At 40.6% G+C, this 27,712-nt stretch overlaps 1 protein-coding gene across 1 annotated transcript in view; it reads right to left on the bottom strand.

Moving 5' to 3' along the window:
* Nucleotides 1-8,260: 8,260 nt before the first annotated feature.
* POLQ (DNA polymerase theta) overlaps nucleotides 8,261-27,712 on the bottom strand; it is a gene marked incomplete at its 5' end in the record, with an annotated part of 55,872 nt that continues 36,420 nt past the window's right edge. Inside the window, 11 exon segments of the mRNA XM_019618497.2 lie at nucleotides 8,261-8,773; nucleotides 12,643-12,758; nucleotides 15,365-15,518; nucleotides 16,930-17,054; nucleotides 18,617-18,728; nucleotides 19,088-19,272; nucleotides 20,137-20,255; nucleotides 22,507-22,642; nucleotides 23,682-23,856; nucleotides 25,206-25,343; nucleotides 26,903-27,096. Coding sequence (XP_019474042.2) covers nucleotides 8,660-8,773; nucleotides 12,643-12,758; nucleotides 15,365-15,518; nucleotides 16,930-17,054; nucleotides 18,617-18,728; nucleotides 19,088-19,272; nucleotides 20,137-20,255; nucleotides 22,507-22,642; nucleotides 23,682-23,856; nucleotides 25,206-25,343; nucleotides 26,903-27,096 — 1,568 coding nt within the window.

Genomic DNA, 27,712 nt, shown 5'->3' with positions numbered 1-27,712 from the left:
ACTTAAATAGCAAAAATCTTTATTTTTTAAAAATGAGACTACAAAAAGCCAGTACATTTCAAGCATGTTTGCTACTGTTCTCAACATAAAAATGAGTTGAGCTGCATTTTCTTATCTGCTACTCATTTCCCTTGAAAAACCTTGCTTGAAATCAGTGCTGTTTAACTCCTTCTGGAAGAATAAATAATTTCAAAAGCCTATTTCCAAAATTTAGAGATTTTTCAAGTAGCTAAACAGGCACTATCTGAAATGTCATTAAAACATGAGAGCAGATGATTTATTTTGCAATTCAGAGTACATGACATGTTGCCCTTATCTGTACTTTTAAAAATGTGCCCTATATTTATCTCAGTTGTCCTTGAAGGCATCTTGGCATTTTTCATCCCTGTGGTTTCTGTCACTTGGTTGCCTTACTTCTCTGTTGCAGGAATAGAAAACAAACTTATGAGAATCTCTTCTTGAAGGTAGAGAAGGCAAAATGGGAAACCACTGGGAGAGTCCCATCAATTCTCACTCACAAGCTGCTCAACAGCTTGCTAAACAATGAGTTTTTTCTCAAGTGGTTGGTTGAAGTTACGCTAAGGAAACTGCACAGTAACCCCATAAAGCTAGTGGAGAGAGCTCCCAGCAGCAAGACCTCAAGGTGGGCCAAGGGAAGAGCATGAAAAACAATTGTTATGATATGTCACTGAATTGGCACGTACAGAAAACAACACCACAGGTGTGTGGCAGTTGATTCTCCGCTCACACCACAGAAAGTAATTTGCTTCTGCTTCTGAGTGGCTTGTTTGGTTTCTGCAGTGGACTCTGCACAATGCACTCCAGCCTGCAGAGACAGAAGAGAACAGTAAGTAGAACCCACCACTTATTTATATGGATGTATTTTGAGTTTATAGATACAGTACAGTGCCACACAGATGAACTGTTCACTTAGAAATTGTTCCAAGATTGCCTCGGAACCAAGGCTCTGAAGACTTCTTTTCATGTACCTGGACAGAGCTCCAAATCAGAAAAGGAAAGATAGGAAAAGGTAGAAAAGCAGCAGGTGGAAAATTGTAAAATTTTCTATATAGGAGAAATGGAAGATGTTCCTTCAGGGAGTCCTGACTGACACTGATGCAAACAGACAGCATTGCCATCATGACTACAGCTTAACTTCACTGGATTTCTATCATACCCATGTTCAGATTATCTGTCTCAAAGATGCCTTTCCTCTATCTTTTGCTTTCTTAAAATAAAACAGAAAATGGTACAGGCTAGAAATCTGGCTTCGCTGTCAGCCCAACTGCGCAAGTTAAAGGGATGGAACAGATCTGAGATGTGAAGTTTTAAATTCATACTGGAGCACAAGACTTGTATGCTCTACAGCACTTTTATGTTTCTCTGGGGGCAAAATCAAAAGGAGAACCCTGACTGGTCTGGCTGCTCTGGAAAGGAGACCGGATGGGTTCTTCTCTGTCAAAGGAAGTACTGGACTGTAATTGTGAGAACAGTAGAAACTTGGTTGGAAAAGGGTCAAAGGCCAAGTGATGCCTGCAGTTCTGTTGAGATTTAAGGGACTGGAATTGTGCGTGATCCACAGGATGTCTGTGCATTAAGTGTCTGAGGAAAGAGTAAACTCCCTGCTCTGATACCGGTATAAACTGGGCTGGGGAGATCCTTTGTGATGGGGACACTGAAAGTTGGCTGCTTTCCTACAAGAAGTATCACTGTAACCAGGCATCTGGAGTGAGAAACAGCAACACTACCACAGTCATTCTCTCTTCTGTTTCAGTGCACGTTCACTCTGCTTGTGCACTAGCCTATACCCAAAAACCACTACTTAGTCTCTGGGCAACAAAGCCTTTTTGTGCAAATTGTTCAGACTCTTCCAGCCAACCTTATAGGCTTAATTCTTTTTCCCCTTCTCTGCTCTTACGAAGAAGTTGAGGAGTCTGCATCAGTATCAGCATACCAGAGATGGTTCTGTACCCATCCCTATACTTACTTATACCCTAAGGTGGTGCAAATGAAAAGGCCTCTGCCAGTTCAAGTGTGGCACCTGTACATCCATGTTTTCCACTGTACTTAGTAGTGGAATGTATTAAATATTTATTTACTAATTAATAGTTTCCACTATTAATTGGTATAACTGGCCTTTAGGAAATGAGCCAGGTGAATGCTGGCACATCATGGCACACTGACATGACACGGCAGCGAGCAGTGCTGCATGAGCTTTCTGCACACTGCACCTCATGTGGGTGCTCACAGTGCAAAACTCCCCTCGGCTTTGATGTCAGAAATCTCTCCAGGCTGGAGCAGGACCCTGCTCACTTGTTGGAGAACCTAGTGTAAAAATTGGATAATGACCTTTAACTGCTAATCACCCCAGCATGCCCAGAGAAAAAAAAAGTATCTTCAGCAAGTCATGTGTGCAATGTCAGACTTACTGGGGCAGCCAACCACTCTCTGTCTTAACACAGGGAAAAACCTGCCCGTAGACTTCCATCTGATGCAACAGAAGAATTAGAATTTAGCATCCCGTAAACTTACAGTTTTTAATAAAAACTTCCAAGCAGCTTTTCTCCAGTACTCCCCATTGAGTCACAGCTGTATCTCGCTTTCCACTCTTACGTATTTTCAGTATTTCCAGACAGTTACAGATCCCTATTTCTGTTACGTTTGCCACTCGTGACTATAATTATCAATTTTCTTGTAGGCTGTAGAGATCTAAAAAGTTGTATATGTTTGTATATAGAACATTCTATATATAAAATATATATATGTAATGTATATGTTGTATAAGTTTGGTAGTGCACACTGTTAAATGCTTTCTATTGAGATTTATCATGTATGTGAAAAAAACTTCACTTAAAAACATCAATGAGGGAGGAAGAGCTCTTGCCTGGTTATTTATGCTGTCCCTGTGCTTTGAAGTCACATGCTTTCAGCTTTCCACTAAGAGCACCACCTACAGCTCAAGGCATCTCCAACAGTGTAATCCTCAGTTACAATAGACCAGAATGCCTGGAAATATGTGTTCCATGTAAAATGCTTTTGTTCATCTGAATGCCCTTCTCACTCCCAGTCTTCTTTACAGGAGTGCCCTCTCACATCCGCATCCCCAGCCCCGATGCACCCAACAGCAGCACCCATATGTCTGGGTTTGGCCAGTTGTGTTCACCTGCATTCATAGAGATACATATAGACTGAATATGCAGAGAAAATACATAAAATCAAATTATTTGTATGTATCAGAGTAGGCAAGTCTCCTGTGAAACACAGGCTATTTGTTAAAAAAAAAAAATCAATTCAGTGGAGTGTTAATTTAAGCTTCAAGTGCTGAGTGAAGACGAGCTGAAGGAAAAAGTGAGAATTGCATTTTGCTTTGTATAATTACTGTTTTTTTTTTCCACAGTTCTCTATTACACTGTTTACATCCATTAAACATCCCCTGTATTACCATATATAGCTTCTTACATGAATGTTTAAAAGAAATTCTCTATTTGCTGCACATGTTGTATAAAATTACCACATATAGAAATCTCTAAAACAGTTTACAAAGCCCTTTTACAAAAGCCATTTTACAGTAGAATGTATTATAATGAAGTTATGCGTACGAAAATAAGTTTTTTTTCAAGATACAGTCTAAAAAGTGAAGAAAATGCTGCAGCTTAGCTTAAAGCTGTGTTACACCTCAGGGCTCCTCCATTTATGAACTGGGTGTATTGTAACAGAAGCAAAAAGCCCAAGTTCATTTAGTTACACCCCTTAGTATCCTGGCATATCATTTTCCATAACCTAAAGGTGAACTCAAGCACAGAGTATTTCAGTATGGAATGGTTTTTTGCCTTGGCGTGGGCTTGGTGTGAACACACTCTCTCTCATTAAGGAGCCACATGTGGCCATTCGGAGTCTGCGCTTCATCTCGGTGTGAGCGATAGGCACGTAAATCTGTGTTTCCATTCATGTGTTCTGTTCTGTGATTAAATCAGCAGCTCAAACATTGTACTTTTTTAGATAGCAACCAGTGCTCGGATTTGGTGTCATTTCGGTGGACAGAGTCTGTGTGGGTTTAACAGTCATCACTTCCATCGCAGAAGGAGGGCAGTGCTGGGGTGAGCCACGTGCGCTGAGCTAACCCCATCCTGTTCCCATGGGTATCCCAGGGCAGTTCCACAAGAGGAAACCTACAGTAGCTTTAATTGAAGTGTTTTGAGTTCCCAATTTAGGAGGAAAAAAGAGGGAAAGAAAATAAAGAATTGCTCACTAGTTGGTGTAGATCTCTTTTTTTTTCAATGTGTGCTCCTAGATTATTTGCAGTAGTTCAAAAGGCGAGGGGCTTGTGTAGAACATTTGGATGGAGTTTACACTGCTCACTTAGGAACACAGAAAATCTTGTGGTACCTGTTGCTGAGACTGGGATGCTCACATCCCTTCCTCTGACAGCAAAAATGGAGTCACAGCCTGAACTCAGGCAATGCTCCTGTGCTTTACAAGTTGCTTATAACACCCATCCCTGGGAGTATTAGCCCCACTCATGGACTTCTCAGCTGAGTGTCCTTCATGTCACTTCCACCACGGGGCAAGAACAGTCCCATACAGGCTAACCTCCCAGCAGTGCAGAAGCATGGTTGTTTAATTGCCAGCAGTGTGATTCACTTGCTCTGCCAGGAGCACCACGCTTTCATTCTGGTTCACCTTCCATATTCCAGCTACAGATTTAGAGGACAAAAAGGTAAGAAAAACTCTACAACTCTCAATAAAATGAGAATAGAATGGGAGAAAAAGTACAAAAAAGACAGGGATCTCTTGGAAAGAGTCCAGCGGAGGGCCACAAAGATGGTGAAGGGCCTGGAGCATCTCCCCTATGAAGAAAGGCTGAGTGAACTGGGTCTGTTTAGCCTTGAGAAAAGACAACTGAGGGGGGACCTGATCCAGGTTTATAAATATCTGAGGTGTGGCAGCCATAGTGGTGAGGCCAGTCTCTTTTCAGTGGTACGTGGAGACAGGACGAGGGGAAACGGACATAAGCTGCAGCATAGGAAGTTTCGCACGAATGTGCGTAAGAACTTCTTCACGGTGAGGGTGACGGAGCACTGGAACAGGCTGCCCAGGGAGGTTGTGGAGTCTCCTTCTCTGGAGATATTCAAGTCTCGCCTGGACGCCTACCTGTGCGACCTGGTGTAGGGAACCTGCTTTGGCAGGGGGGGTTGGTCTCGATGATCTCTAGAGGTCCCTTCCAACCCCTACAATTCTGTGTGATTCTGTGTGAAAAGCAAAAGGACTGAACCAATTCAGAGCACTATGCCAGCTTCTGTCATCTGTCTGTCTTTCTCTACTCCCCTGTACAGGAAAGTACAGTGCTCTGTTAGTTGGCAGTGCTACCAAGGAGAGCTTTATCAAGACAAGCAGGCCTAAAGAAGGTTGCTCTATGCATATGAGGAAAGTGCCTGAGGAGCCATATCAGCTACTGATGGGACTAGTTCCTGATACCGAGTCTGGGAAGTTTTGCCCCATACTGAAAAGGGTTCAGTGGTAGGATGGAATGTGAGCTGTTTTGTTAGCAAAGTGGATGTGAACCAAGTAGAACAAGACAGCTCAACAAGTCATGGGAATGGGCTGTCCGTGTGAGAATTTGGGGCATATGGGGTCACACTGAGTGAAGACAATGCAGCTCCGGTGAAATCAGCTGTTTGTTGGCACTGGATCCTGTCCCTTTTGACAGCCAGACACCCATCTGCTGCTGCATCAGCCTTGCAGAATAGCACAAGGAAGAAGCAGGCAGGAGCAACTCCGTGTGAAGAGTGACAAAATGCCGAAAGAAGCATGACTCCTACTCTACCTATGTGTCCCTCCATCTTCCTCTGGGCTGCCAGACCACGTATGGTGCTGTACAGATAAAAGCGGGCTGGAAAGAGACTCCAATAGCCAGAGGGACAGAGAGCAAGCACACAGAGGCATTGCACCCTGGCTACAGGAAGATCAAGAGGGACCTGTGCTCTGAGTACACGCTCCTGAGCCAGAGAAAATCTATTTCCAACTGAGCCTCAGCCCACTGCGGGGGTGTAGGGAGGGAGACACAGGCAAAAATATGTGAATAACACACACAGCCAACTTCTTCCTGGCTCACCTACCAGCTTCAGAAAATAACAGGTTTCATTTTCAGCACCATTCCTGGCAGTGCCTCAACTTACCTAAATCCTGTTTTGCTTCCCATGCTCGGGGGAATCAATGAGACTCATTGGTAGTTAAAGCCTAATCAGAATGAAGGGATGTAAATAGCAGCAATCAGGCAGCAGCTCAGAACCAGTTCTGCTATCATGACTCAAACACACAGCAGCTGTCTCATAGAGCAGTGGCCACTTTTATCTTCTCATTTGTTCCAAATTACTGCTTAATTATAATGAAGTTATCAAGTTTGTTTATCAAAATAAGTTTAGTTCAGTGTCAGTCATTTCATTGATTAGCATCCCTGTCTGGGGGCCTTGCTGAGAACCACCTTCTGCACTCCTAAAGGCAGTCTGTAGGAGTGGAATGCTGCCATGTGCCAGAGAGTGGCTCAAATCACAGAGGCTGCAGCGAGGCCTGAAATCCAGCACAGGTGCATCGCTGCATGACACCTAGTAACAGGAGCACATTCACAGGCTGTGTGAATCGGTAATGAATCCAACCCAGCATTAATAAAGGCAAAGCACACAAATGGTCTGACACCAGGGGGCTGCTGTTCAGGTCTGGTAATAACAAAGCTTTAATACACACAGAATAGAAAGGAAGCGACTGCCTTATCAAGTGAATGCCATGGATAAAGAGCTCAGCTATCGGGTGACAGATGTGGTGGAAAACCACCATGCAGAGAGGGCAGAAAGGAAACAAAAAAATATCTCAATGCAAAGAGAAAAAAAAACATAAAACAGGCAGGCAGGTCAGCTCCGCACTGGGAAGGGCAGTGGGGCATCGCTGCTTAGTGCCTGCCTCCATACCATGTGTCTGTTCTCCTGTGTGACATGCAGGACGTTTACAGTAAGGGTGATGGAGCACTGGCACAGGCTGCCCAGAGAGGTTGCAGAGTCTCCTTCCATGGAGATATTCAAGACCCATCTGGATACTTACCTATGTGACCTACTGTAAGGTACATGCTTTAGCAGGGGAGTTGGACTTGATATCTTGAGGTCCCTTCCAACCCCTGTGATTCTGTGATTGTGTGATTAAAGCCCAGGATGTGGCCTTTTGTGCACGGGCCCCATTAACACCTTTTGAAACTCACCATTTCCATGAAACCTTAGTGCCCAGTGCTTCTTTCTGATGTCAGGATAACAGCCACGGCAAAACCAGCACATTTGAAGTTCACAGCTCCAACATGCTCTCAGGCTGCTCAAAGCCAACTGCACAGGATTGCCAGTCCAGTTATAAAGGAAACTTCAAAAGGACACTCCTGACAAAGGATCCGGCAAAGTTCAGAAGTGAAAGGAGAATAATTAGGAGTGGAAAATATCTCAGAGGAGGCAAGTACGGGAAGATAGAGGTTGTTTGCACCAAGGAGGAGCTGCAGATGAGAAGACATGATAAAGCAATTACAACAAAGAAGATGGCAGGAGGCACCCATCCTCTCTTTCTTCTAACATATAATGGCCACACAATGAAAATCATGAATTCAAGGTCAGGCATTGTATAAAATTAACAAAAACAGTTGAACTTGCACAGTCCATGCAACAATCCAGAAGGGAAATGAAACCATGTGATGCGAGGCCTAGCCAAAGCAGAAGGTGTTAGTGAGCAGTGCCACCACACATGAGCAGGTCAGTTCCCTGCCAGCTCCTCCCTCAGTCTGAGGAGCCTGTGCACAAGCAAACCTTCCTGCCTGTTTCAAAGACACAGAAGCTGAGCACAGGATGAGACCCAAGCACCTTTCAGCTGGCCATCAACAGGAGGCTTCCCTACAAGACCAATCTCTGCACCAAGAGACACAGCTCACACCCACCACTCAGGGAAACTCTGGTAACACAATCAATCTCAAACACCAGCAAGGTGAGCACCTCAGCTCACCAGACCAAGATTGTTTTTCTTTTTTTTTTTTCATTATTTAAAATGAAGACTTTGGCTGGAGATCTTGTTAGTTACAAGAATTCTAACACTGTCCCCCAGTTGTATTCAATGTGAGCACTGTACGGCTGCTCCATGAGAAATGCAGCCAGCTGAAAGCCACTTCTGCACTTCAACATTAGCTGCAGAAACCACTGCAGAATGCTCCTAGCGGATGGCTGTGAAATTCAACAATAAGTAAAGTACAAACACAGTGATATTTTATTTTTTTGTCCTGTACACAATTACAGATAAAAACTTCCAAATAACCTTTGTTTTAATTAAATAATCTAGTTCATTTCATATGTAGTAAATTCATTAGGCTTTGTTTTAAATTAAAACAACAATTAACTTAAATACTGTGCTTTTAGCAATTAATAATCTTCACAGTTCCATAAATGTGTCTCAGCACCATCTGACCTTTGGAAGGCTCAGCATGTTAAATTCATAGCAGCTTCCACATCTTGGTTCAGAAGATGGTTCACAGTGATGACCAGAGAAACACAAGCAGGAGGCCTGCTGCTGCCTGCTGGTGTGCTGGACGTTGCCCTGAGCAGCTCATGGTGTCTTCCAAAAACAAGAAAGCCATGTTTCACATCTACAGCTCCAGGTCCTGCAGGTCTCCCCAGCTAGGTCCAATTTTCACTTTAACATTCAGTTTTACTGAAAGTTTGACAGCATTTTCCATCTCATGCTTGACAATCTGAGCTACCTGCAAGGAAACACACATTGAGTTTGCAGCACTGTGTAGGAACCCTACAGATACACAGCAGCTCGGTGCTCTTTCTGTTGGTAGCTGTGGTGGTTGGGTATCTGAAGGTCTTCCATGCATTCACTGGCACTGACTTGCCACTGATGGAAATGTAAAGGAACATTTTAATCCTGATTAGGATTTATGAACTGGGAACCTGTTTGAAACAAGTAACATTTTATGCATTACAGAGCTGGGTCTGGTTTCACATTATTTAAAATTACTGTTAAAAAAAGCAGAAGTAAATTCCCATTGAGTGCTTCAGAGTTCAGCACTCTCCTCTTCTACTTCGCTGCATAAGTGAGCATTTCATGGAGTCTGCTCTAAAAACAGCAGTGTACAGGAAGCAACACACAAAATATAAACCAGTGGCAAAGAGCTGAAGAGCTGTGTTCATCCTCCTTTCAGTGTGAGAGGCAACCTGTGAAACAAACACTATGGACTGCTGGGAAATACAGGTGGATTTGCCCTCAGTTTGGTTGCAGCAACTTCAACTTGCTGCCCTCCAAAGATATTTCTAAGAAAATCTTAATTTAGGTACACTGCTGGGGACCTAGAGGATATTTTTGCTCTGGACTTTCTGGATTGTGAGACTGGGTATTTTACCCACAGTAAATAGCTGTCATGGACCAAAAGCCCACATGGAGCCAGCTTGTCCTGCTTGTTTGTATAAGAGAATCTTTTCATCCACACTCATCCCATGAACCAGAGTTGAGCAAGAAGCAGCTCTGAAATGATTGAGGCACAGCCAGAGACTGCTGAGACTGTGGGAGCTGTCCAGAGTATCCAACCCTTCAGAGCTTTCCATTCCTCACAGGAGCCCACAGGAGAAATTACCTCATAAGACTTTCACAGAATCGTAGAAATTTTGCTGGGGAAGGGACAAAGGTTGCTGAGAAGGTCGTAGCAGATATGCTTACAACAGCATTACAAAGCAGAGGGAGATCTGTCTTACAAAATCTACACTCTTACTTACCATATTTCATAATGTTCTTGATAACCTAGAAAAAGCCTTTGAAATAGGACATAATTCAGTACAGACAAGTATAGAGAATGGGGAAGTAGAACAGAAAACTAGGGTAGAAATAATCTCCTGTTCAAAAATAGGATGAAAAATAACTATCTGTGGAGGAGAAAAAAAAAAAGGCATTATCAGAAATTAAAAGCTGAACAGAGCCTAAGTAAGGCACACTGTTGTGTGAAAGAAAGCAAATACAATTCTGGGATATGGAAAATGTTGCTTGTGTGATATATGGATCAGTTTTCCACTCTACTGAAAACCACTGCAGCCTTGATTAAGAGTTGGGAGCAGTATTTCAAAAGAAACGTGAACCCTATAGAGGGAGCTCTCTGAGAACAGCAACAGGCCCAGCCATCCTGCCCAGTGAGGAACACGGGATAGCACCACTGCCTTTACAGCAGGAGCTGTAAAGTCTACAATCTACAGAAGACAGCGGCAGAGATGCAAGAACCTGTGTGGGTCCCCTGGGGAAGCTGATGGGATGAGACAGGTTGTGCACCAACCCTGACCTGGGGGAATTTGGGCTCTGAATTTCCTGTACATTAAACAAGTGTCGCCACTTCCCATGTTCTCAATGGCCAGCTAAAACACACTGGGAAGAATACTGGCCAACTTGTATACATAAAAATGATGATGCTGGGATTGAGTAGGCAGTTAAAAAAACATCTGGAAAGCACCTAGCCTTGATTCCCAATCTAGCCCACAATTTAATATTCCTTGCTGACATCGGCACAACAGGTTGGAGGTTGAGCCACTTTCTCCCATTATGGTAATATTCTCACCATGTTGCTGTTGTGATGAGCTCTGAAAGCTCCCTCCTTCCACTCTGTCATCCTGCACAGACTAAACAGCCCTGATATCTCATACTTTTCATACCTTTAGTTCAAGGAAAAACAGCTGTTACCCCAATTTGGTCTTCTAAGAGAGGCAGGCTAGCTCAGATAGTCTGCAAATGAAAACCAGAGGATCATTTGCATTGTTTCTTTCCCAAACTATCTGCAAGGACACTGTTGACTGCAACATAGACTACTAGATGTAGGGGAAGATATTTTTAGTTTTCCTTTGTGCATTTTCACAGCTGAAAATAAGCTGGAGCCAGCATCAAGCATGTGACCACACTAACTTGTCTGAATACAAATTACTATTGCAGCCAAGAGACACATGACTTACAGTGCAATAAAATTTTGGTGCCAGCAAGATGAAAAAGTCACCAACACAGCAACCAAGTTATTCTCCCTTTTTACTAAAAAGTGTTTAGTGGGCATGGAGATGATGGATTGATGGTTGGAACAGATAATCTTAGTGGCTTTCTCCAATCATAATGGTTATATGACTCTATGATTCTATGAAAAGGACTTATTAATTCAGACCCTACTTTGAGTGAGAGCTTGAGTGGGGTGGATTTAAAGAGATCCTTCCCAGCCTGTATCTTTCCACTAGAGGAAAATTCTAATGGTGCATTTGAATGGAAAGCAGGCCCTTTCTGGCCCTACAAACAATTAAGTGAAAGGATAGGAACCATATTGTCATTTTGGATGAAGGAAATCCTTGAAAAACTTGCAAACTCAATCAGTAACACAAATGGAAAGTCTGGGAAATATGCCTTGGGTACATGCATTGTTCTATTTGATTGCCCAGCGAATCAATTCTCTAATTTCCTTCAGAAATCAGAAACCACTAATAATTGCACTGGAACTAAAGGCTGTTATTGAAAAAATATAAAACAGTAAATAAGTATAAATAAATAATATGAAAATCCTTGCACATTGCCCCAGTTCTTCTGGGGATACCATGGTAACTTGAATTCAGTGTCTAAAGGCGTTAAGGCCTATACTCTAGAGGGTTTTCAGTTCACTACAAAATGTAAATTAGGACCCTTTTAATATCTGTCCGGATTGAAGAAGCAGATGTCCGATTGGAGCTGGTAAAACAAACAGAATCTGGAATTCAAGAGAAAAATATTAAACACTTTAAGAAAATTAAAAAATATTGCTCAGATTCATCACTATAGCTGCCTCTGCTTGCCACTGGGATGTGGTCTTCTGTCATTTGGAATGCATATGGGCAGAACTTAAACAGGAGGACACCCCAAAGATGCGGGAGCACATCTTGGGAGCCTTCCTGGATTTGTGCTCAGGAGTTGGGCAAACACTTTGCTGCCAGCACGCAGCTGAGAGGCTTACTGCTGAGAGCTGTCAGACATCAGAATGCACAGCACAGGCACAGGAGTTCCTGCACAGGAGAAGAGCATACACAGACATTTATGCACATGAAAAGTACCTTAAATCCATGCAGCACATTTATTGTATCTACTATACTGCTACCCCTAACAATACTGCCAGAAAGATGGGTATGGAGGGACGAGGAAACAGTACCAAATGCAGACATCTCCTTTCCCTACACAGTATACAAACTACAGTGGTATGTACTACATGCACTGAGTTAGGCAGCAGAAGACAAAGAGAATAAAGAGAGAGGCAAAAATACATCCAAACTTAGGAATTTCCAAATGATAAATACTTTCCCCTGCAGCTATCAATAGTACTAAGCTATTTCACTCATGTCTTGAGGAGAAACTGGAAGAACTGCTCCAACAGGCACTGGAAAAGAAGCTATGAACTTCAGTCACAGGGATGGCTCAAGTCTGAAAGTAAAGGAATCAAGAATATAAATGTGATTTTTCAATCAATTTAATATTTCTTTCACAGGCCCTTTAGCACACATCAAGAGAAGATCCATCTTAATTAAGGCTTGTATAAACATCCTAATGCTGTAGATAGCTAAAAAAAAATCAACTGCACAGCCCTACCTGGATCACATCATCTTCTGCAACTTCATAGAGGAGCTCATCATGGAGCTGAAGGATAAAGAAACCTCCACTGATGGGATGCAACATCTCTCTGTTTCTCTTCCTTGACAGCCTTCCTACATAGGTGAAAAAGAGCATAAAGTTTGTTAGATACCACCAAACAAAAGCATGGTTTTGTAACCAAAAAAACCTTCACACATTCCTGATGCTAAGAAAAAGAATACAAAGAACAAATGAAAAATCCCATGTCAACGGATAAAACCAGAAAACTTTTCTATCCTGTCAATATTTATTCACCTACTGAGGCAAAAAAATGTAAAATGAAAAGCATTTTAAGTACAAACATTTCACCCTTAATTTGTAAAGATGTGAATCAGAACAGAAACAAGAGACAGTTGTGTCTCCTGAACCATCTGCTTTATAAGTAAATTTTAAACAAAATCATGCCGAGTTTAATCAGGAGTTGTCTATAATGTTCTCTCTGACAACAAATTAGGATCCTGGTTTTCCCCAGAATAATTTTAATGGCTAGTTTAAAAACACAGTAATCTCATCCTACATGCAATTATCTGAAACTGTAACTACTACTTCTGATTAAAAATGATAATAAAAATTAAAAAGCAGTTTTTGAATTAGTTGGTAAGCAGCTGACAAAAAAAGAAATATGATCCTCATGGACCTCATGAGCCCTTTACAGGTTTGAGTGCACCCTCAGCAAGTTTGCCAATGACAAGAAGCTGAATGGTGTGGTTGACATGTTAGAAGGAAGGGATGCCATTTAGAGGGACCTCAGCAAACTCAAAAGGTGGGCCCGTGCGAACCAAATGAGGTTCAACATAGCAATGTACAAGGTTCTGCACTTCAGTTGGAATAATCCCAGATATGTATTCAGACTGGGAGAACTCCTTGAGAGTAGCCCTGCAGAGAAGGACATGGGGGTTCTGGTGAATGAAAAACTGAACATGAGCCAGCAGCTTGGAAGGCCAATAGTATCTTGGGCTTCATCAGAAGAGGGGTAGCCAGCAGGGACAGGGAGGTGATTGCCCCTCTGCCCTTGTGAGGCCTTATCTGGAGTACTGCATAGAGGTCTGGGATCCCAACACAGGAAAGATGTGGAGCTGTTGGAGAGGGTCCAGAGGAGGCCCACAAGGATGATCAGAGAGCTGGAGCACCTCTCCTACAAAGACAGGCTGAGGGAGCTTCTCCAGGCTTAGTCAGCCTGGAGAAGTGTGCAAGGAGACCTCATTGCAGCCTTCCAGTATGTAACAGGGGGTTAAAAGGAGGGGAATAAATTTTTTTACTCAGATAGATAGCGAATGGGGAATAGTTTTAAGATCAAGGTTTAGATTAGATATTGGGGAAATTCTTCACAGAGTGGTGAGGTGCTGGAACGGGCTGCTTGGGGAGGCTATGGATGCTCCATGCCGGGTTGAATGGGGCCCTGGGAAACCTGGTCTAGTACCAGATCTGGAGACTGGTGGCCATGCCTGTGGAGGGGGGGTCAGAATTTGATGATCCCTGGGGTCCCTTCCAACCCAAGTCCTTCTATGTTTCTTACTTGCCAAAAGTAACAGTTCTATGGCAAAAGCTGAATGCATACAAACAAAAATCCTAACACACACACACTCAAAAGTTATTTGTTTTGCAGGTTAGCTAAAGGAGGACTGCAGCTCAGAACCACATTAAGGGTTCCACTGTTTGTTCCTCACATAAACCTCACACTCAACATTGCTGCTTCAAGAAGCCACATGATACAGCGTGCATCTCTGAAGGGAGAAGCACCTTGCTCAAAGGAAATTCTTTCAAGTTCTTGAAGTAGCTTGTGTTATGGAAAAGCAAAAACTATCTCAAAGGAATCTACTCTCCCTCCTAGTTATTTCCCTGGTGACCAAAGACCATCAGCTTCTGCCTCTGGAGAGGTAAGTTGCTGTAGATGTATGCCAACTGTCCATAGCAAACCTCTGAAATTTGCCTCCCTAAAACAAAGCTCCTTGAGATTTTGAGAGATTTGAGAATTAATTATTTAGTTTTCCTTCTCATGTTCAAAAATCATTATTCATATTAATACAGCTTTATGCTTCAGGCTGAAGCACAGAGCTACCAATGAAACACAACATTCTGTCCTTTATTTCTTTCTAAAAATATATGATTGATGAACAAAACGCTGTCTACATTATGCATAAGAAGTCCTCATAGCACTCCTCCTGGAATGGGTACCCCAGCATAGCTTTGCTATCTGCAGCCAGAAGAAATTTATGGTGATAATTGCTTCATTTACATCACCGTCGTGGAGCCTCTGTACATCAGAGGTCAGCGAATTCTGAACTTAATTCTAACTAATGAAGCATATATACATATTTGTGGAACTAGAAGTTGTTTCACTCTATCTTTTCATAGCTTTTAAAGCCTGTGTATCTGCTCAGTTTCTTCTTCCTACTTATCAACAAATCTGTAGCAGCAACAGAATTTGAAACATCTACTTTGAGGCAAAATAGGGTTTCTAATATGATCAGAGCATTTTCTTTACTATGTCTGTTGAACAGACATTCTCTCTCATTCCTTACTACTCCTTTGCCTGTTGAGCACATTCTTACTATTGTCAGGAAATAAAATTTGTCCCCTCCCTGAGACAAAGCCACAAAGATTTTACAGGCACTGTTTTTTTTTCTCATTACTATCAGCAAAAGTTTTACTTCAGAGTGCAAAGAAAAGGTGAGTATACCTGTCTTATCTCTTTGGAATGAGTTCTCCCGATGTCCATGGGACTTGCTCACAGAAAAGAGAGCTTCCAAGCATCTCTGAATGTTCACGGTGGCTGTTTTGACAATGTCAGCAGCAGATCCCTGAACGGCTGTGTTCACAGCCTGGCGCTCTGCCTAAACAAAAATACTTTTTCTCAAAACCCACCCAAAAAAATAAATGCCACATGTACTTCATTAAAAAATAATAAATGTATGGCCAAGTCCAGGCACAGTAGAACCTCCAGAGTTCAATAAATCTACTTGAGACATTATAAACTAACTTCTTGCACAGTACTTCTCCAGCTGACTGAGAAGAGCAGTATATGCACACATTTAAAATGTATTGTTGGTACCAGGGCAATAACCTGAAAAGTCACATTCCACAAGAGGGAGAAGGATAGTACATGTGGTTACGAGCTTGCATGAGGGCCGGAAAGTCTCCCAGATAATCAAACTACCATGCCTATCTTCAAAACTGTCAGGAATGGATAATGATCAGTTTTACCACACTAGCCCCTAACTGCCAGATCATCACAGCTGTGCAAAACCACACCAAACTACACTATCATACAATGCCAGGTTTTCCACATAAGGAAACTCCACCAGTCCCCTCCTCCAACAAGAAAAGTGTATTCATAAGTTCTTCTCTGTCTCTCAGCTTGGAACTGAGATGTGTGCAATAGGTAATGAGGAAGCTGAAGTAAAAGGGAAGATAATGCATTAATTGATCTTTAATAAGATTTTTAAAGAATAAATCAAAATTGAACAGTTGAACTTTGTACATCCACAAAGCTTCACACTGAAGTACCCTTCAGGTCAAATAGCCAAATAATCTCAAGTAAAAGTTTTAAACATCTCAGGTTTCACTTTCAACTACCTAAAGTACAAACTCCCACACCCTCTCCTTGTTCCACTCAAATCTTTAATTCCACACAACCTGACTCAGCTTCCTCCCCACTGAAATGCCAACACCTCTCCAGGAAGTCAATCACTCTTACTGAAGTACAGAGCCTATGACAGACGTGTCCAAAATGACCTTGAAAAAAATAATGCCTATGTGTAGGCATACACAAAGTAAATATTTCTCTAACAAATCAGGGCAATTTTCCTTTGAGAGTACGTAACAAAAGGAACAAACACCCCAAAATGTAGGACTTTAAATCCCCTTTCTTTGATTGATGAAATCATGCAACACACAAAGACTGCTGAGTGGGAACAGCACAGCCTGAAGAGTTAAAATGCATCACAATGTGGAGGCTTTTTAAAATCATGTCCACTTATATCAATAAATTACTCACTCCTTTTCCAACGTGGGAGTTCTGAAGTGAGACACAGTGATGACAGCTGCACACCCAGACACAGAAGACTTACGTCAAACAGATCATGACAAAAGCTTTGTTATTTGCAGAAGAACTGGGGGAACAATGAAGTAAGTGACAAGGGGAAGGTCACAACCGAAATGGCTCATAGACCCTCTAGAACACAGCTATGGATAATCTGGAGAAATTTAACACCAAAAAAGGAGAAAGTACTGCACCCAACTTACATGAGCTTTACTGTAGGGATTTGAATCTCTGATAGCTGGCAGGTATCTCCGTCTTCCCAGTATGGTCTGCACAAACCCATCTCTTCTGCAGTTCCTTACTATCTCCTGCAAGAATTTCTGAATACCTGTAAAAGGAAGAGAAAGTTTTCATTAAGACAAGCTGATTAAGTTGACTAAGACAACTGATGCTTCACACTGATTCCTTACTGGGGTAAATAAAGACTGTCTGGGAAACTCAAGCAGCACATTTTACATTTCCTTTAGACCCTGTTAGTGAAAGAGACAAAGCACACGATCACTTATTCAGCCTATTCTCAAGCTCTGCTGGGAAACTTATAAATGCTTATGAGGTATAAAAGAAGGCATAGTGTCAGGATATCTGGCTGTGCCTAAGGAGGTAGGAAGTAATTTCTGTACAGTGGCCAGGCACAGAGGATCATATACACACTATTGGTAATGGAGAGGTCAGGACCTGGAGCAACATTGGAAAGATAAGCAGCAGAAAGAGGGTAAGTTGAAAGTAGAAGTCAAAGCCCTTGATGACTCAGGTTGGCTTACTTCAGACTGTCACTTCAGATTCTAGGATGAAAAGCTCACCCACCTGTGCTCTGCAAAGGAAGGAGTCAATCCATCAAAGGTGTTAAAAAGAAATTTAGGTCAAAGAAAGATGAGAAACAGAACTTGCCCCTTTCATTGCAAGTTCAAGTAACAACTGCACTGAACTGGAAAAAGTTAACTTCAATTACTTTTCAAGGTTTTCAAAATACAAAACATAAAAGGAGCTATTCAAGATCAAAACTGGCAGCATTAGTCAATCAATTAGGTATGTAATTTAACAACAGCAATATACAGAAGTGAAAATTCATAGGAATATATGGCCTTTGTATGTTGCAAAGTTTGTGCAACTGCACTTATATTGGGAAGGGAAGGACACAGGAAGTCATTTCTAACAATCTTTGAAGGACAGACTACCCAGAAATTACTGAAGACTAAATAGTCTCAGCATTTGTCTCCTAAAGAAACAAACCCCAAACTTGAAAACATACCTTACTTGTTCATTTCTAAGTTTTATGATTAGAGATAGATCTGCCTCCTCCCATTTGCCCTCCATTCATTTTCTGATTGTAGCCCTACTCTTTCTATAGCTTTCCTAAAAATTTATGTGCTGCTTTGTAAAAAGACATTGCTGCATTTCTAAGTATGGAAGAATTACTCTGAATTAAGAATGTAATATTTACAAGCACAACAGTTAAAAATTCAAAGAAATCAGAAGACAAAAATAGAAGTCACTACTATTTATATTTAAAAATTATGAAAGTGATCTGAAATCCATTACACATCCCTTAAAACTGTATGTTTTGATAAAGAAAAGAGTATTTCTCATTCATAAAGTTGAGACCTTTAAAATTAATCCCCAGGGCTGATAAATGTAGTAACCAGACAATGGTGTTCTCAGGACAGATAAAACACAAATACAGAGTAAAACGTTACTGGGTACCAAACTGTTCATACTGGACTTCTGCAAAATGAAAAGCTTTTTAAAAAAAAAATTGGAGTAGTGGGAGAGCAAAGACGAATTTAGGATTTGAAGAGATATGGAGTGAAGGGATTTAGAAACAGAAAAACAAAACAAAACAAAAAAAAAGAAAGAAAGAAAAAAAAATCTCCCAAATAGTCTTATCCTAACCTGTGTATCTTGATTTGAAGGATTCGATGTAATTGGCAGCTTCATTGTCATCAATGCCCATCTGCTCGCCTAAAGATTTTGCTCCTATTCCATAGATGATTCCATAGCAAATCTGCCAGACGACAGGGCAAAGAACCATAACAATGTGGTGAGCCACGCAGAGAAGAACAAGCCAAAACAAAATGTGATTCACTGGAAGACAAGTGTATCGTGACAAGGGCAAGGATTCAGGAACAGAGATGACCTCTAAGTGCCATTTATTCTCCATTTATTCTCCATTTCTTCACTCTTATCCCCTAAAACTTGGAAGCTCCAGCTGAAACTTACTGAAAAGCAGGAGGACTTACAAAGCAATAATTGAACAGTCACAGCCAAACTCAAACTGCAAATCACATTACTGTGACTCCCAATGTTTTGAACACCAAACCTTTCAGCCCAGAAAGCTGATTTTTTTTTTTTCCTGAAATATACCTGCTTAGCTTGTTGCCTGGTGCTGTCTCCAACAGCTTCAGAATCGATCATCTTCCATTCTGCTGCGATGCTCTTAAAGACGTCGGTACCCCTGTTCAAGGCTTCAGTAAGTCGACAGTCACGAGACAAATGTGCAAGGATCCTCAATTCAAGCTGACAATAATCAGCAGCCAAGATAAAACCACCTGAAGTCAACAGATTAGGACAAGTCATTATTGTATATATTACTCCAACAACATTCCAACCACACAACTCTCCATCTCCTGAGAAACAGAAGGTTTGAATTGCATCTTCTTGACTGTTGACATCGTTTATGCCCATGTGGGCACGTGCTACTAAGCCACAGAACTTTCCTTCATTTGCAATTAATCCCACAGAGGCTAACCACAGTGAAAAGGACCGATGCTTCTTAGGTAGTTGCACCTTCTGCAGTGAAAGTTATATGCACCTATTTCTATGCAACTTCAGACTTTTTTTGTGAATACTTTCAGGAATCACTTTTGCACCTGGTAAAAGTTCTACCTGTCAGCAGTAGAAATAAAATCAAACCTAATAAAATCTAAAATCCATCAAATGTACCGAGACAGTTATCTGTCTACGTGCTTGTGTACAAATCTAGCACCTGATGGGAATGCCCAACACAGAGACCAGACCAGCAGGCTTGTACTGAGCCAGGGCAGGCAATATGAAAACAGGCATTAGAATACAGAATGCTAGATACAGTGTGTATTAAGAGCTCTATAGACATAGTGCAATTTGTGTATTAAAAGCTCTGTAAGTGTAACGCCTTACAAAATATGTATTCTTAAAAAGAGAATGAAGGTGTGAACATTTGAATTATAACATTAGAATATTTAGTTGAAATATTCTCCTTTACACACAGCCTTCCTGTGAGTAATTTTGAGACCATGCTGACAACTGCATTTGTTTCCCAAGGAGGCTACTCAGATATGTACTGTCACCATTTCTTAACTATTCATCAGATCTAGGATTTTTTATTAATTACATTCTTAACAAATAGCTTGCACAGAGAGAGATCTGACTGTTACCTGGGAAGGGAACAAAGGCATGCCGCATGCTAACAGAAAATGGGATTCCTCTTCCTTCAGCTCTGTCTTCAGCCCAAGTATTTACACTGTTAGGCAAAACACTGGAATGCTTTCTACCTCTGTGGAGACAAAGAATCACTTTTCTTCACCAATTTCAGAAACACTAAAAGATATAATCATTTTTGCCACAAAGAAGCCGTGAATGTAAACAAGACAGTAGCTTCTATTCCCCAATCCATTAAAAAAAATTGACTATGGGAAAATTAGACAGAGGCCATATGCACAACTGAATGGATTTACTTAGCAGATTTAGAGGTAATTATTCCTATTATATTCAGAGTTCAGTTCAGAAATTGGGTGATTCCACTCCAAAACAGGGAAGATTAAAAGCTCCAGATCTGTGATAAATGTATTCCAGAAACAAAGCAAAGAAGTCCTACAGGAATCTTGGAAATTCAGTACTCCAGCCTGAGTGCCAGGTCTCTTAAGCAGAACATCTACGCTACCCAATTGCTGATAAAGAAAGAACTCCCCCACCCTAGCACGATGAGTGTACGCACACAGAGGTATGCCTTTAAAAATAGAGCAGAAGTTGCAGGTGACATGCTTATGACATACAGCACATTTCATCACTGAGGACAGAGCAATAAATGGACCCCAAGGCAACCTTATTTTCTTTCTCTCAAGGTTTGCTTCAGTCTCCTTATCCCAAAGTCCTGCCTATCTGCAGCTGCAGATACAATTGTAACCATCAGTGGACTAACTAAACAGTGCACAACTGTGACATTTCTTCCATCAGTCACCAGCCTGCCAGCCAGTCGATTGTGTTCTTCATTGGAAGTCCAGTCAAAGCCCTTAATAAACCCTTGAAACTTGGGCTAGGGACTGTGAGATCCTAGCTAATTCCAGGAGAGCATAGTGGGGAAGACATCATCTGCTCTTCCTTTGGGCACTCCCTTTTCTTCTTATTCCTTATCTTTTCAGAGATGGTAGGGATCAAGATGAAGGACTGCATAAAAATCATGGAAAACAGGTTGTGTGGTGATGTTGAATAGAAGTTTCTGACTTCTTTAAATGAGTAACGGTTTTTATCACTATCTAATTTAGTTATATTCCTTTGGTCAGAAGATTCTTAGAGCAAGATGAAAGAGAGAATCAAGCATGGTAATTACTAAGAAAAACAGACAGTTTGGACTCAAGTTCAGGAGGCCTATCATATTTGGACTACAAGACAATCTCTTTTGTGCCACCAGTCTGATTGTGCACTTTCCCAACACAATGACTTAACTAAGGAATGTAGAAACTTGCCTAAAAAGGAGGCCTCTCTCAAAGTTTAGCAAGGACTCTATTCCTTCAATGAGCTGCATCTCTACAGAACCCAGCCCCTTCTACAACTGTCCGGCTAAGCTGCTGCAAGCCCAAGCACTGCCAGTACTGTTTGTCAAGATAATGCTTTTGCCTCCATGTCTAGGTCTGGTTCCTTTTCTAGAGAAGAGGCATTGACAAGATCTTGTTACTTCTGGGCTTTCTTCCTATGACCTACTCAAGGCACAAGGATATAATACACATGGTAGGAAAAGAAAGAGAGAAGAGCCAGAAAATTTCTGAAAGTTCTCGCATCTTTCAAAGATGATAAAAGTCACTCAGGTGACGTATGTATGATAAGAATCTGAGTGGAAGAAGAAAAGAAACTGAAAGGACAGAATCCCACCACCAAGTATGAAGTCCTTGGGCTCACTAGCTGGCTGCCAAAAGTCAACTTTGCTAGCTCATTAGACTTCCACACACTTCTAATTTTGACATCATTACATGCCAGTGAATAGGGTTCTTAGATTAAAAAGTAGATTCAGAAATCTTGCTTTGCAGCCTAGGTGCTTTTGAAGGAGATACTTTATCACACACGAAATTACTAACAAAGAACAAAAATACGTATATCCGTGTTCCCTGACACAGGGAGATGCACTGCATAAAATGGCTCACCTCTCTTCTACTTCTTCCACAATATCCCACCCCTCTTCAGCACAGCTTTTAGAAAGTTAAAACAGATCCTGACCAGTTAGTTACTTTTCAGACTCATGCTTTCTATCCAACAGTAGCGTGTATAACATTAGTCTGATCGATGCTGATAAATGCTATAAAAAGTAACTACATGAGGCCACGTGCTATCTGTATTATTATATCTTTCACATGTCACTGATTTTTTTCTTATTTATACTTCTGAATCAAGCATTTTTGGTATTTATTCCCCTGAAAGTGTAAGGGAAACACTGAGAAATGAGTCACACTGACATGACAGCAGCCACAGGTTTCACAACTCAACCACATTAGGATCAGGGGAGTAAACACAAACTTAGCCAAGATCCTCCCTACCTGACCCTGGAAACAGCACGAGAATAAACACCTCCATGGGTCCTGAAGGGTGGGCTTTCTTCAACTACAATTGGCATTTCAATCTCAAAATCTCTTGGCACATTCTGGATATTTGGCTCTGCAAAACTTACTCGACCTGAGAAGGAAGATGAGGTATAATTAAATAAGAGTCCAAAAGGAATCTCTCCATCTGGGGAACACACATATGCATTATAGTGCAAAACACAATTGCCAAGTATTTTGGGGAAAAGGAAAAAAAAAAAAAAGAAAGAAAACTGAAGAAAAAGAAAAATAATTTATGATTAATGAGCTCATGCTAATTAAGGTAGTTCCTGTGCAACATTTTCCTATAGCTAACAGGAAATTCCAAGATCCAGAATCTGTTCTGGGGTCAGAGATTTGCAAGACAATATGCAAGAAATAAATTATACTTCTCACAGAACAAATACATCTATGTAGGTCTCTCCAAAAGTAATGCCTCCTATTTATTTTCATGGAAACTACAACAGATACAAAGAGTGCAGTAACACTATTTGGTAGAGAAAATTCTCAGCTACAAAACACCATTTTCAACATAGTAACCATAATTAGCTATGCATTTTTATCATCGATGAACACGAGTCTGCATACCATGCTTGTAAAAATCTGCACCAACAGAGATGACTTACTGTCACTATTGCCACTGTTGAATTGCACCACCCACTTCCTCACTGTGCTCACATCCACCCTTTGGTCTCCATAAACATTCAGCAAGCATCAATGAATTAACATTCATTGCCATTTTTTTCCACATGGAGGAATCAAGTTGCATACCCTTGCTTCATACATGCTTCCATGTCGGTAGCCATTTCATCAGACTGCCCCTCTGCTGCCATCTGTCATGCAGCAACAACATGTAATGGAATATTGGTGGGAAGGTTCAGCCTCTACTGCCATACCACCAACATCCAACTCTGACATTGTGAGCCAACATAATAAAACAGGAGGTGTTACTTTTGGAGTAAACCTCATATTTTAACACATTTAGACTTACAGGACAGATTAACATGAGACAGATATTTAAGTATTTTCATTTGATTTGAAAGAAAGCACAGGTTTTATTTCTTTACTCTTTTCCCCACAGAAAAGTTGTCAAAATTCAATAACAAGGAAGGATTTTGCAGACATTTCTTTACCTGTAGCTGTGTGAGTCTGTGACACTGGATATATCCTTTCCATTCCTAGAGCAGAACTGAATCGTTTTTCCTTCTGTAGTGGAAACACCACTTTAGAAATGGCATTGTTGATTCTTCTCCATTCCAGTATGAGCCCTGGCAATGGGTGAAGTGTCTTTAATTTCTCCAAAACATCCTTGGTGGAGAGAAACACAGTTGTAATTAATTGCCTTAAAAGCTTTATTTATAAAGCTTTGTCTTGCAGCTTCATGGGAAGAAGTATCACTGACTGTAAATCAAATGGATATCTCTTCTACTTATATCATCTACACCTGAACAATGAAAACACCGTAAGACACAAGCAAGTCAATGACCTCTCTTTGGACTCTTGCATCCACCATTATTGGTCTGCACCAAGTCAGCTGAAATAAGCAAAAAAAACATCGCTTGCCATGAGTCCTCTATCTTGCCTCCTCTTGCATAGTGTTAATGTTTCTCTTCAATTTACCTGTATATTTGCCTCCCTGTTGGAGGTGGGCAAGATTGCCCATGGTAGGTGTTGGAACTGGATGACTTTAAAAGTCCCTTCCAACTCAATGCATTCTGTGATTGCTTCCTACTTTCATGTTAGGAACACATAAAATGAAGCCCTTGACCATGCTCCTTGAAAGGCAAAGTTCATCACTAGCAATGAAGGGACTAAAATCAAAAGATAATGTCATGCAAATATTTCTTAAGTATAACATTTTTTGTATGCAGCAGGCTGTTATTGCCTCTGCCTTTTACATCACAGAAGGAGGGAATCCTCACTGTGCTTTTGCTTTTTGGCTCTTCCACCATGAGAATACTTAATTCTTCACTGCCACTTAAGTTTCAAAGATCAATATTTGCTTTCCAGTCACTGACTACACTGAACAAGGGGAAACAACAACACGTTAATGAGTACTGAAAATAGGAAACATAGGTGTTAGCCTGTATCACTTGTCTGACAAGAGCACCTATTAGCCTGCAGAAGTTAATATTATTACAGCTGCACAGTATCTAGCAGCTAGACAGCATGTTGATCACCTTCACATTTATACAAGCTTTTGAAATACTAAATTCAACATGCCATAACATCAACCATTCTGAAGACAAATTCTGTGAAGCACCAAATATAGATTGGGCATTAACTGGCAGGGAAAACACTGTATTTAATCACCATGATATTTAAGTGCCTTTCAAGCTTATGTTGAAAAACACTTTTACTATTGGCTTTACAAAATTATTAACTATTTTGGTCTTGATTGAAATTCTCCCTGACTGTTCTCATTGAAACCTGCTATTGAGAGTTAGGTCCTCGCTAAAATTGGGCTTTAGAAGATTAGGAGGAGTTAACAGCTCTGCTAAATTAGAAGCCAGATTTGAATTTCCAGTGGTAACTGGAGAAGTAAAAGGCAAGAAAAAGTTTACTTTTGTCTAAATCAGCATATCTAACTTCAATAGTACATGTGTGAAGCAAGAATTTTTCAGACAATTTCAGCTTAGAACCAGACTTTACTGTACCTTGGTCGTACTGAACTGCTTGCTCAACCTAACCCGGTTTCCTTTAATAGTTGTTCTTCTGGTATAACCCAGAGTTTTCTTGTTCCCTTGAACTTTCACATCTCCATTTTGTGGCAACTTCAACTCTAGGAACAAAACCTGAAAAAGGCCAGCATCTCAGATCAGTTTCTGCACGCTACTCCCAGGAGAATGCAGCAGTTGAACAGCTTATTTCAGCCAGAATGAATGCAGGAATGTTCCAAGTAATTAAAAAGCTGATTAAAGATCTATGCTATCAAAGTCATCTCTCCTTATTTTAATTAAGTACAAAATGCAATCTATAATCTCATTTTCTAAATACTGTAAGTTTGAGTTCAGATGTATGTTTTTAGGAAAGGTAATTAACTCCATCCATTAAGTGAGTTTACTGTTATAAAACGGAATTAAGAAGACTAAAAGTGTGAAGAACATCAGTGAAGAAAAGCAGTGTTAGTGGAAAACAGGCTTTAGCATAACAACATCGGCACTGGAGGAGGTGGCCACAGAATATTAGTTTTTCTAACAAATTGCCAAAATCTGGAAAATGAAGTACATGCTCACTACTTGACAGATACAACATAGTTCTTCACTTTCCATTCTGTGTAGCATTATACAGTGTTTCACAGCTATTGCATTTAATTTCACAGCTGGGAGAAGGGAATAGAAGTTTCTCTCTCACAAGTTTGTTTATTTAGCACAAAAATTTTGCTGCCACAAAATAAGATGAGTAAAGCTCCACTAAACTATAAAAAAAAAACTTCATGTGATTTCAAACAAGATTTCTGTATGGAAAACAAGCAGAAAAGAGATAAATATTTCTTCCCCTTTTCTATGAAGCAGAATTAAGATCAGATTTGAGCATTATTTGAGGAGTTGTAACTCACACAAATACTGCAAAACAAAACATCTGCATTTGCAACATAGGTGGAATGTTTCTGGAACTTCCTTTAGTGATCACTGTTTGCAAATTCCATAACAAGCCCCTCAACAAGAAATTAGTGTATCAAACAGCACTAATCTGAAAAAAATGTATGCATAGCATTTCTAATCTACTCCTGGGATGACATGAAACAAACATAAAAAACAGAAAGTAATGTTCTTCAGAAATAAAAGTATCAGTAATTTAAATCCAAATCTGTTTCTTAGGCTTTTTAAAAAGGAATCTGTTCTACAAACAAATGTTCCGATTCTTAAAAACAGATTGCAATTCTTTCAAAACTTGTAAAACAATCTTCTCCTTCATGCCTATGTTAAGGACAAAAGCAACATCCCAGCTTGTTCAGATCATGTCATACCACATCTAATGTATGTAAAATACTGCTGTTGCATCAAAACTATTCTAGTCCTGCACCATTAATCCAAAATAATCCAAAAGCTGTTTGACTGGCAGATGATCTCATGCTTCATGAGGAGCCAGGTCCTATAAAGACAACAAGTTCATTTCCACTTCATTTCTACCTTCTTTATTTCTGCAGAACTTAGCAGAAATCATAATGATCACTATCAAGCAGAAGATGCACAGCACCTTGCAGGCAGCAAGCTCATAATGAGCACAGACAAAAAAATCTGACCAGAGTTCTTTCTTCATACAGTGTCTTCCTTTTCACTCAGTGTAAGCTGAAACACTTTGAGGATATCTTCTGAAAAGTACTCCACCTCCCATCCGAGTTCTCACATACCTCTGCAATGTCATCAGGGCTGGTCAAGGAGAAACTGTGGCCTGCCAGTTGATAAGCCTTGGTCTCAATCTCAGTTAGTTTAGCTTGCATGACCTGTTTCTGGGTTTCATATGCTGCTGTGCTAAACCCAATGCCATTCAGCTCCAGCAGAGCCAAGCAATAATGGTTAGGCATCTCCACTTTAGAAAACACATCTAGAGTAAGAACAAATGTCAAGAAAAACTTCTATAACATCAAAAACATATCAACTGTAACAGATTTAGTTTAAAAAAAAAAGAAAGAAAGAAAAAAAAAAGAAAAGCAACAGGGAAACCCTTGTTTTTAAAAAACCCAAGTGCCCTGACACACTGAGATCTTTTAATAGACCTAGTTTAAATATTTCTGTTTCTGGAATATTTCATAGTAAAACAGTTATAACAAAAGGGTAAGTTAACTTCTGTCAAAAAAGTGCTTTTTCTCCTAATACACATCTCCTTGGATATCAACATTTTATAAACTGTGGATATGATTAATGTAAAGCTTTTTAACTGGATACACTTTCATTCCACCACCTACATCTTTTAAAAATGTTCTAAGGTTTAGCTGTCACAATCATAGGTGATGTGGTAAACTTGCAATACAATGTTTCAGTGAGACTGGAGGGACCTTTATCCTAGGCTCTGGGTGCAATTTAGGGGAAACAAATTGACAAAGCCCATCAATAAGTATATGCTCTTGTTTTTTGTTTGTTTTTGGATAAGGACAAACACTCAGCAACTATTAGTGTAAGAGCAATAGACTGTTCACTATGGGATTACAAAAGTTTAATGA

This window comes from Meleagris gallopavo, chromosome 1 (assembly GCF_000146605.3).
Source record: "Meleagris gallopavo isolate NT-WF06-2002-E0010 breed Aviagen turkey brand Nicholas breeding stock chromosome 1, Turkey_5.1, whole genome shotgun sequence".
Classification (NCBI taxonomy): domain Eukaryota; kingdom Metazoa; phylum Chordata; class Aves; order Galliformes; family Phasianidae; genus Meleagris; species Meleagris gallopavo.
This window is presented reverse-complemented; position numbering and strand designations above follow the sequence as displayed.